This window comes from Pelodiscus sinensis, chromosome 3 (genome assembly GCF_052426305.1).
Source record: "Pelodiscus sinensis isolate ZL-2025 chromosome 3, ASM5242630v1, whole genome shotgun sequence".
Taxonomy (NCBI): domain Eukaryota; kingdom Metazoa; phylum Chordata; order Testudines; family Trionychidae; genus Pelodiscus; species Pelodiscus sinensis.
The window spans coordinates 171436326-171448475 of NC_143054.1; the positions used below are offsets into that span (position 1 = coordinate 171436326).

At 41.9% G+C, this 12150-nt stretch overlaps 1 protein-coding gene across 1 annotated transcript in view; it reads right to left on the reverse strand.

The window, feature by feature from the left end:
- Window positions 1-12150, reverse strand: part of MTA3 (metastasis associated 1 family member 3) — a 183950-nt gene that overhangs the window by 66683 nt on the left and 105117 nt on the right. Inside the window, exon 9 of the mRNA XM_006133984.3 lies at window positions 1729-1917. Coding sequence (XP_006134046.2) covers window positions 1729-1917 — 189 coding nt within the window. The remainder of the gene's footprint in view (window positions 1-1728; window positions 1918-12150) is intronic.

Below are 12150 nucleotides of genomic sequence, written 5' to 3' on the forward strand. Positions count from 1 at the left end.
AGAAATGATCTGAGGTAAATAGGATGAAATGTAATAAGGAAAAATGCAAAGTGCTCCATGAAGGAAGGAACAATCAGTTTTACATATACAGAATGGGAAGTGACTGTCTAGGAAGGAGTAAGGGATTTAGGGGTTATAGTGGACCACAAGCTAAATATGAGTCAACGATGTGACACTGTTGCAAAAAAAGCAAACATGATTCTAGGATGCATTAACAGGTGTGTTGTGAGCAAGACACGAGAAGTCATTCTTCCGTTCTACTCTGCGCTGATTAGGCCTCAGTTGGAGTATTGTGTCCAGTTATGGGCACCACATTTCAAGAAAGATGTGGAGAAATTGAAGAAGGTCTAGAGAAGAGCAACAAGAATGATTAAAGGTCTAGAGAACATGACCTATGAAAGACTGAAAGAATTGGGCTTGTTTAGTTTGGAAAAGAGAAGATTGAGAGGGGACATGATAGCGGTTTTCAGATATCTAAAAGGGTGTCACAAGGAGGAGGGAGAAAAATTTTTCTTCCTGGCCTCTGAGGATAGAACAAGAAGCAATGGGCTTAAACTGCAGCAAGGGAGGTTTAGGTTGACATTAGGAAAAAGTTCCTAATTGTCAGGGTGGTTAAACACTGGAATAAATTGCCTAGGGAGGTTGTGGAATCTCCATCTCTGGAGATATTTAAGAGTAGCTTAGATAAATGTCTATCAGGGATGGTCTAGATGGTTCTGGGTCCTGCCATGAGGGCAGGGCACTGGACTCGATGACCTCTCGAGGTCCCTTCCAGTCCTAGTATTCTATGATCTCTGTCCTGCCTCAGAGACAGCCCTTTTCACACAGCCCTACACCTCCAAGTCCAATGTTCAACAGGATAAGAGGGGCAAAGTGAGTCTCTCCTAGGAATGTGAATGTATAACCGTGTGGACAGTTAACCGATAAGACCGGTCTTATTGGTTAATGTTCACGGTTACACGCAGGATCCCGTCCCCACTGTATCAGAGGCAGCAGCGTGGGATGACAGCCAGCTCCCTATGAGCGAGACCGGTAGCACAGGTAGCCAGCTTAAAAGCCAGCTTTTGGCATGCACTGGTTCCCAGGGAGCCAGCTGCCACTGAAGATGAGTTTTTCAGTGGTTACACAATTACCCACCTTTAAACATCCTTAGTCTCTCCCTCATTCACATGCAGGTAGGCTCCCAGTCCTACCCCATTAACATCTTTGGGTGCATGTGCATTGCCTCCCTTCTTCCCCCAACTGTATTCTGCCTCTACTGCTGGCTGCTTCCAGCAGACACATCTGAACTACTGCAGAAAGGGCATGTATTCTCCACAGATTTCTCTTCTGTTTGGGAGCCAAGGTATCTGTGGAAGGTATGAATTCTGTACCCCTCAGGGTACAGAACACCTTCAGGAGTAAATACATTTTATCTGACACAAAATCAAACATTTAATTTAGGGTTTTTTTTAAACCCTTCCTTCTCTTTCTACCTCCTTTTTCAGTGAAAGCTATTTCTAAGTGAAATGTCTTTTCAAAACACAAAGTCAAAAATGTTTCAGATTTTTTGGAATCCCCCATCCCTTTTATTTCCAGTCACAAATACTTGTAAAATGCAACCTGTTTTCACAAACAGTTTGGCCTTCCTTAAGCTAATCTTCCAAATCAATGGAAAACAATTACGGCAGTCATGGCCAAAATACATTTCAACATAAGAAGAAAAGTGTGCATTAGTTCTGTGCTTACAAAGTCTTGCCGTATATCATTGAAGTCTTTGCCATATTTTTCCAAAGCCTCCTCAAATAAACTAGCTTCTGATGCGGACCATTCTTCCATTTCATCTCTGCATAAAACAGGTCCTCCAAGTGGTACCAGAACACTAATGGCACTGCTCAAATCATAGTTGTGCTTATGTAATGTATCCATTGCATGGAACTAAAAGAAAAAGACAATTAGTAAATTAAATAATCATCAACCAGGACCACAACTAACAAAGTACTATATTCTATATTTTGGGAAACATACCTTAACTTATAATACATTTAGAGTTTATCCTATTAAGTGTTTATCTGCTAGAACAATGTCAGAAATGTACCTGTTCAAAGCTATAGTATTAATGAATTGCCTATAGATGAATGTCCATTCTTCAACAGTTCCACTGAGGATCTGTCAATTCTATTTTCAGTGACCATAGATGATAAATAATGCTAAACTGGAGATGCAAACTTCTCCTTGCAGTCAGTCAGTCAGTCAGTCAGTCAGTCCCTTCCTTCCTTCTTTTTTTTTTTTTTTTTTTTTTTTAAACAGGCAAGGAAATAAATCAATATTAGTTTTGTTCATTATCACCATCACAGTGGACAGTGTAGGATAAGATTTTGTCCTTAGTATCCAACATTGTTAATCAAAAAGTATGCCAGGCTGTACTAAACATTGCAAGGGCTTTTATTAATAAAAGAGGAATACAGAGGCAACTGCCTGCAATCTTCACTCAGATGGTCTCAAGAAATTACTATATGCTGACATCACTAATAAGAGATGAGAAGATGAGTATAGAAATAAACAAATGACACAGATCTTCTTCAAAGAAGATGTGTAATAAATAGTCTCTCTGACTTAAGAGTCCCGTAGCTCCCAAAATCTCCAGGACCTCAAATAATTGCTGCTAAGGCAGCTGTATATGTACTGAAAGGGAAAACACTAATTCTGAAATCCTCAGATTATATTTCTTAGGACAAACTTATCGGGCAGAACCTAAAGAAGGTGGGGGGGAAGAGAGAGAGAGAGAGAGAGAGAGAGAGAGTGAGCGCATGTGTGTGTGTGTGTGCGCGCGCGCACGCGCGTGTAAATGTTTAGAAGACTATTTTCTCTTTCCAAGAGAAGACATTACTAAGTTTGTACAAACAGAGCTGCAGTAGTTCTGTAGCTCCTCAGCACTTTAACTGGTGGGCATCTCAATGACCAGTGAGAGCTTTAGTGTTTGAAGCAGAATGGAATGATGTGCTTATATGTTGATGTGAATTTGTAAAATCCAATGGTGTTAATGCAAGAGTCGTTGTTTGAACCTCATTGTTATTAAGGAAGGAGGTTTAAATGAGTGTCTTTTTTATCTTCTTCTATGTAACCTCAAAGCGCATTTCCATGGAAATTTCTAACACAGATTGGCATGACATTCTTGGATTTTAAACTGGCAATAATTCTAAAAACAATAAAAATCATTGACTATTTAAGCTATGTTCAGTTACGCATCCATATCGACCAGAATTAGTTGTTTGCATTTTTTAAAATGTGCTTAATGATTTTTGTAATGGTTCTTCACTGACAATGAGATATATGCTTAAGCATTGGCCTACCCATCTTCCCCTCACAAATATTTAATTCTAGACAATTCTATATTATAACAACAGGTATAATTCTTAGATTACAAATGAAGGATGACATCTTTACGCAGCAATGTGATATAGTGGCTACATGGGAGTGGAGTCCCAGAGACCCACACTGAAGTTACTCAATTAGGATGAACAGCAAAGAATGGGGCAAACAATCCCCAAAGCTGGTGGATATTCCAATACATAGGGTACATCTAGACTACATGCCTCTATCGCCAGAGGCATGTAGATTAGGCTACCAGGCATAGGAAAATGAAACAGCGATTTAAATAATCGCCGCTTCATTTAAATTTACATGGCTGCCGCGCTGAGCCGACAAACAGCTGTTTGTCGGCTCAGCGCGGTAGTCTGGACGCGCGGGTGTCGACATCAAAGGCATCTGTCGACCACCCAGGTATACCTCATCCCAGGAGGCATACCTGGGTGGTCGACAAATGCCTTTGATGTCGACACCCACGCATCCGGACTACCGCGCTGAGCCAACAAACAGCTGATCGGCTCAGCGCAGCAGCCATGTACATTTAAATGAAGCGGCGATTATTTAAATTGCCGCTTCATTTTCCTATGCCTGGTAGCCTAATCTACATGCCTCTGGCGACAGAGGCATGTAGTCTAGACATACCCTTAGATTCACCAAGCCAGCACAGAACAGCTTCTATACTATACTGGTTACCTAGAAGCCAACAACACTGTTCTCTTAAAGCAACCCAGCCTCGGGCCTCCACCCAGACACCGAAGACAAATATGATGAGAGATTACTGAAAATCTTATTCATCATATAAGAAAGTTCTACCTATTCCAAAGGATCAAACACATTACCTCCCAGGTTAATGAATCTTTCAGCTCTCACTCAAATTCACACATACAGCCAATCCTTATTAACTATACTAAAGAAGAAAAAAAGAAAGAAAAAAAAGAGAGAGTACTGAAGAATAAAACAAGCAACCTAAAAGATCAGTATATATACACAGGGGTACATTTTCTGAGATCAAATTCATAGTAGAGATGGTGACCTTTGTAGTTTCAAAGAGTTCTTCCATAATTGGTCCAGAAGTTATACTCCAAAGACCGTTCTCAGAGTGACCCAGTTCAGAACTGGAGAGCTCAGCCTTAAACTTCCCCTGTGTGAAGCATCAAGCAGATCTGAGATAAAAAGGATCAGGACCCTAGACATTCTTATAAAAGTCTGGGTCTTCTTTGACAGCTCAGAGTCCTTAGGTGAAGAATAGGTGATTATGGAGATTCTGAAACAGATATAGTTCCTAAGCATCACCTGCAATTAGCTATGTGGATTAACATAAGGCAGTTGCCCATTTTCCACTATTCTCAAGTGATTGGTTATACATTTCAAAGAGAGATGAATACAGAGATATTACTATATTTACAGTTCATTTAAATGTTAATATTTATTTTTTAATCTCTGAATCAATAGCTATAGGGACAGACAGGACATGTCTGTTTACATGGCTAACATCTAACAAGATATAATTACACACATATGATTAGTATCATTTCCAATTCCTTAACAATATAGGTTTCACTTCAAAATTCTAGCTTATCTACCATGAAATGGCCCTAATCACCTTTTACATACTTGTCTAACAGCTCTGCAGGTCAATTCTAGGTCAATTAGACTTCAAACTGCTTACCCCTTTCTTGCCATGTGTCATACTTTGTATAAGATCTGTTGCAATTATATAACAGTGATAGTAACAATGATCTATATGGTCACATTCTAATTAGATAACATCACAGCAGGGCACTGAATTGGGACACACAAGTCCTAGAGTCTATTTCCAGCTGTGCCACTGGCCTGCTATCTGACTCTGAGCAAGTAATTTGACCCCTCTGTGCCTTAGTTTCCCTTCCTATGTGTTTGTACAGCACCAACTACAATGGGACCCCAATTCTGGCTAAGATTTCCAAGAGCTACTGCAATACAAGAACACTAATACTTCACTACCTCTTATGAACAGTAGAGATAGTTTCCTGCTTGTCACTGTGCCTTGAAAAGTTGCCTCTTCAAGTACTACTACTAGCAGAATCTGCTTAATTTAACCTGCAAAAAGCAATTCCTTCCTTAGATTCACTTTCTCCTGCTGTGTACTTTATTTAGCACTGAACATACATTTCCCCTTACTACAGATTGCCTTGAGAAATCACTGTAATGGATAAAATTAGTATCATGCTTCTTAAGACACACACTAATCTGATCGGTCAAAGCAAAGAAATGTGTAGTTAAACTACTGATTTATTCCTTATTCATCTTGACACAGAGTAAAACAAGCAACCTGAAATATTGAAACCAACAGCAAACATGGTGGAAGACTGATCTACCAGTTCAGATTTAAATCAGCACTTGTAGAAAGCACAGACTACACTTCTGCCAAGCAGCTGCTAAAGCAAAATCCCTCTCAACGATGACAGACAACCGAGTGAGCAAATAGCAGTCCTGATTTTGTTTTTTTAATGTTAACTTCTAGGAAAAGGTGTGGTCATGTCTGGCTGCCTAAACACTGATTTGTTTATTTTATGCATATATTGGCAACAATGGTACCTTGAAACAACAGAAGAAATAACCGAATTCTTCACTTAGCTGCCCCAAAGCAATCAATGAATATGGAGGCCAGCTCCATGGGTAATGCTTTATCTTTCTTTCTATCACCGCACACCCTGCTCAGGCAGACACCTACATCATGGTGGGGCTGGCAACAGCAGAAAGCCTGAAGAGGCTGCAGAAGGCCTAGGACCATCAAAAAAAAATTACATCTGTTTTTATCTGCTTTTTACAAGGATCTGGAGCAGTCTGGCAACCAGAGGGAAAAACACCCAAGCTGGAATCATAGATGAAGCCAGTCAGATGAGAAACATTAAAAAGTATTGTAATCTCAAAATAGGCACTTGAGGTCTTGGGGAAAACATCCCTCTCCAAGAAAGGTGGTGATATTATCTTCCTACTGTAATTTACTAATACCATAAAAGTCTTATGACCCAATACTATTGAGGTCAAGTGCTCCAGTTTCCAAACTCACAGGTAACTCACGACCCGATACTATTGAGGTCAAGTGCTCCAGTTTCCAAACTCACAGGTAACTCTTTATGTTTGTTACTTCCAGGAAATCTCTTAGAATGTCTTTCATCTCCTGATTTATTAAAGTGACAGGTGTCGGAGCTAATTCCACTATAAGACACAAGCAGATCAATTCTGTCTACCTAGCTTAGATTTCATTAACATGCCTATCACCATCTATCTAGGCACTATACACGAGTTTGCAGGCCGAGGGAAAAAAACAGCCAAAAAACTTTAGGGGTTTCCCATTTTCTTCTTCAAGGCTTTTTACTCCTCAGATTGCAATATTTACAAGTGAAGAAACATTTCACAGCCATGTCTCTGAAGCCTGCAGTGACAAGGTGTATAATCCCCTTGGCCCTAACGCATCCTCCCCATCCAGCATCCCAGCAGGCAACCTTATTGTTTCCCACTGTCTTCTAGAAGAAACTAATTGATCTGCAGTTTCCAACTGTGCCTCTTGACCATCCTGTGCATTTGAAAAGCATGAGGATAACCCTGGCTTGCCCATGACCCGGTATGGCCACTGCACCTTTTCCCATCATTCACAGTCCACCCAAAGTTACATCCCATGCTCTTGTTTACAGAAACCTTCTTTGAATCATTGCCTAGTGACACAACCTATTAAGAATTCAGCAGACATATGGGAGCTTAGGGCATTGCTATATCCCCGTTAATTAAACTTGAGGTGCAATGACTAACTGCTACTAAGAACACATTCAGTGCAATGTACTAAGGATTATATACCCACAACACATCACTTCCAAGTGATAATGAAATACACCACAAGCTTTGCTAATGAATGTATCAGCTTTAAGTGCTGCTCACAACATGTTCACCAATTAACAATGGAATGTGACAGAAATGATACTATGAGGAGGAATGTGTCTTTTCTTAACTTAGCATGTGCTCTGACAAGGAGAAAAGGAGAAAGATTTAAAAATGCTAAAAAAGACAAGTGAAATTAACAAATAATATGGCAAAAAACCTCTGGAAGTTCCTCTGGTGTTTTATTATAAGACATGTCTTCTATAGTGTGCAATGGAAGTTAATGAATCATATCCAAAGCATAAGCTTTCATACCATCACTTGAATACTATCATTTAGTGGCATGATTGCCATATGTACTTTTAAACTATAAACAGAAATATTGTAGGGAACAATTTATTTTATTAACCATTGAACTGTACAGAAAGAAATATACATTCTCTGGGACTTACAGAAAATTCTCAATCCAATAAAATGTTAAAGATAAAAAAAATAATAAAATAAGTACAAATTGTCTTTACTGTGTCACAGTAGTGTAGACTCACATAATTGCTCATACTGTCTGAGAACTGGGGATGCCGAAGCATTTTTCCGATGATAACAAATGCATTTGATCTAAATCAAGTATTTGCAAAAATCAACCCCTCACTACAGGTTGTACCTCCCAGGTCTAGCATCCTTGGAAACTGACCAATTCTGAACCAGGGAATCTGCCAGACCAGGGGAGGTAGGCATTCCCGTTCCCAGCTGTGGCACTCCACCACCACCCTGCCTCTTCCCGAGTGTCTCCTGAACTTGAGTGCTGCAACTGAGCTACTTGCGGCACTCCAGAAGCTCTAGAAAGGCGGAGAAGAGTTGCTGAGTGCAGGGTGGGCTTTTCCCTGGAAACACTCACGGAGATGCTGGGCCACAGATGTTGCTGAGCTATGGAAACCCAGACTATAGAAGCTGAACCTTTAATGACTTTGGGATATTATATTACCTTAATCTAGTTATTTGGCTAAAGTATCTCAGTGTACTTTCATTATATTGTTATGCATATTACCGTATCTGATCCCCTCAAACAGCAAGCACGTACAAGGGCATGTAACACTGTAGTAGTAGCTGTGTCTATATACCATATCTTTTTTGAACACTATATTTAAGATATGGTATCATATAGGATTGTAAGTATGTGGGATTTTCTGAGTAAAATGTTTTCCTGTGGAATAAAATGCTTCCAAAGTTAATTTATGTTTGGTTTTGATATCCATTAGAAAACCCATGAGAATAACATACAAGAAAGGACAATACAGTGTATAGTTTTATAAAGTTCAATTAACTTCTAGTTAGGGATATTAAATTTAGATTAATTAACTAATCAAATAGCCAATGGGATTTCCAGCAACTATTCAATTAGGGGATGTCTACACTTGCACCCTCTTTTGAGAGAGGGATCCAAATGAAGACATTTGAAATTGCAAATGAAGCCGGGATTTAAATATCCCGTGCTTCATTTGCATATTTGTGTTATGGCGCTATTTTGAAATAGCGCTATTTCAAAATAACAGATGCTGTTAAGATACAGTTATTTCGAGAGAAAACTCTTCTCTCGAAATAACCCTTATTCCTCATACAATGAGGTTTACCAGTTATTTTGAGAGAAGGGTTTTCTCTCGAAATAACCACGTCTTAACAGTGTCTGTTATTTCGAAATAGCGCCATAATGCAAATATAGAAATGAAGCACAGGATATTTAAATCCTGGCTTCATTTGCAATTTCGAATGTGTTCATGTGCATCCCTCTCTTGAAAGAGGGTGCAAGTGTAGACATACCCTGAGCCTATAAGGGCACCTCCACCTTGCTACAGTTGAAAAGTGGAAGCCCCTAAGGGAGCGCAGGGCCCCGCACTTTGAGCCTGAGCCTTTGAAATGTACAACAGCCCCAGCAGAAGCCTGGCAGGGAGAGCAGGGCCAGTGGGGGACTCCTTGCTGGCCCCGCTCTCCTTGCATGCCTGAGCCTTTGAAATGTACACGAGTCCTGCCAGGGCTCTTGTACATTTCAAAGGGAGAAGCCCGGCAGGGAGCAGCCAGGAACTCCCTGCTTGCCACACACTCCCTGCAACATCTCAGCCTTTGAAATGTACAAAAGCCCCAGTGGAGCTCTTGCACATTTCAAAAGGAAGCCCTGCAGGGAGCGCAGGGCCAGCAGCGGAGTCCCCCACTGGCCTCATGTTCCCTGTGGAGCTGCTGTTTCTGAAACATACAAAAGCCCCACTGGGGCTCTTGTACATTTCAAAAGCAGACTCATAGCAGAAGTGTCACAAGTGAGATTGCTTCGGTTTTTGCTTGCTCCGTTTTCCACTGTGCCTCTACCTCCTCTGCCCCTGGCGGAGATGGTGCTGTGGGGAACTGGTTTTTAAGCCAGCTTCCCCCAGCATCAGCTCCTGCCCCTCCTCCCTCCTTGCTGAATCTCTCTGAAAGAGGCAGCAAGGCAGGGGAGGAAGCGACTAGTTGCATCACCAGTCGACTATCCAATAAACTAATGCTTATCAGATATTTGACTAGTTGCTCACATCCCTACTTCTAGTACAGTATACATGTTACTTATTCTGTTGTAACAAATTTCATAACTGAGTCCTCCTGTCACGTTGTGTGTACATTATCCAGTATCCAGCACAAATTCTCATGTGTATCAGAATTTATATTTAAAAACATAATGTTGGATTTTACAATGATACACAATGGGGCAAAGCCAGCCCCTTGACCTTCATGACTGCACTGGTCCAAAGTAATCTACTACCCAAGAGATGGGAGGACTATATTTCAGGGAACTCCATGAAGTGTGATGGAGAGAAATGGGGAGCAGTTGAAAAGTCACAGTTAGCATGAAATAGGAAAACATATGAAAAAACCAGTCAGATCACAAACAGAGATGGAGAAACCATGAACTGATGACCAAATTTGGAAGGAAATGCAAGGGAATTTTCTATAAGAACAATCCAGCTGAGCAAATCCATGCTGATGGAATTACTCATCAGGAACGTTAGAAATGAGCAGAACTAAGAAACAAAGATAAAAAACTTTGTGGTCTTAAAATATTTCCATTAATACGACATGGCTGAATTCAGTACTTTTGAAACACATGTAGAATTCAGCCATGTTGTATTAACGAAAGCCAATTTATTAAACTCACTTTAAAAAGCAGCTCTTTTGTCTTATCTAGGCAAGAATATAGAAAAGCACAGGATTTTCAGATAGTTGCCAAAATAGTCATACATACTTTTATTATGACCTTGTGCATATACACTGCTTTTCATTTGCACTGCATTATAGAAGAATTAATGCATTACGCCTTAAGACACACTTCTGTGCTGGGTAGATTAGAAAGTCTTACTTTGCTAGCAAAAGGACAATGGTAAAGAATAGCAAGATGTTCACCAAAGACTTACGGCAGATGGCTCCACCTCCACAATGTATCATCTCTGAAAGTCTCTCTTTTTATCAACAGGAATAATTTAAACGTACATAAAATGTGTATTTATATATGTAATGAGTGTACACACACACACAAGCATCAGTATAGGTACATTTCCTTTTCCAAAATTCTCCCAGTTAAGAGTATTTAAATTGATCAATCACTTCCATGCCAGTATTTGGGGAAATGAGGATACCTGGAGGGATAGCTCTGAGTTGTGTTCCTCTCTCACCAAATATGTGAGGCTCTGAACACAGCAGGAAAGAGGTGCATACTGGCATGGTGCAAGAGAATGGTGGATTGTGGAAACTGGGGACAAAAGGCATGCGGGGTCATAAACAAAAGAACTAGCAAAGAACATGATGGGTAGAGCTCTGAATGAGACGGGATGATAAAAGTTGACTTAGCTGTCTATAGCTATACTTGTTAAATGTTTAAATGAGTAACTTTTTTTTCAAAATGTAATGTTTTAGGGATACTATACAGACTCTACTGAAACACACAATCAACCTTAACCTTTTTAATCAAAAAATTAATATACAGTAAACTTCCGATAATCCAGCACCTTTAGTACCCAGGGGGTGCTGGATTATCAAATATGACGGACTATTGGAAGGCGGGTGTCAGGGGGCTCCCCCCTGGTTTGGGGTTGCCGCCCCCATCCAGGGCATTGTTCGGCTCACCTGGGCCTAGCCCCAAAGTGCAATGCCCCTCTTTTAGGGGTAATACAGCCCACTGGCCTAGTCCCCAAAGTATGCTGCCCCGTATCAGGGGAAATACGGCCCACTGGCCTAGTCCCAAAGTATGCTGCCCCTGTATCAGTGGAAATACGGCCCACTGGCCTAGTCCCAAAGTATGCTGCCCCTGTATCAGTGGAAATACAGCCCACTGGCCTAGTCCCAAAGTATGCTGCCCCTGTATCAGTGGAGATACGGCCCACTGGCCTAGTCCCAAAGTATGCTGCCCCTGTATCAGTGGAAATACGGCCCACTGGCCTAGTCCCAAAGTATGCTGCCCCTGTATCAGGGGAAATATGGCCCAATGGCTTAGTCCCAAAGTATGCTGGCTCTGCAGCCTAGTCCTCGGGCCGAGCTCCCCACTTTCTAGGGTTCTGGGCAGCGGGGGGTAGAGGGGCCCAGGCCCTCCCTCTCCACCGGGCCCGACCCAGGGCCCTATGAGTGGCGGGTGGCTCCCACCATTGGCTTGGCGGGGGGTCCTCCCCGCAACGCACCGAGCCCTCAGGGGCTTTTCCAGCTCCCTGCCCTGGGTCACTTCCTACCCCCTGCCCCCGGCCCGTACCGGTCCCGCCTGTTGGCGTTGGTCGGGTGGCTGTTGCGACACTTCCCCGGTCAGCGTCGGGGTCGGCAGTGTCTGGCCTGGCGCCTGGGTCACAGGGGGCCGGCCGGCGGCTCCGTCGCTGGGGGCGAGCCCGGCTGGGGCCTGGCAGCAGCACATTCAGCAGTCCTGGCGACTCCCTCTCTGGCAGC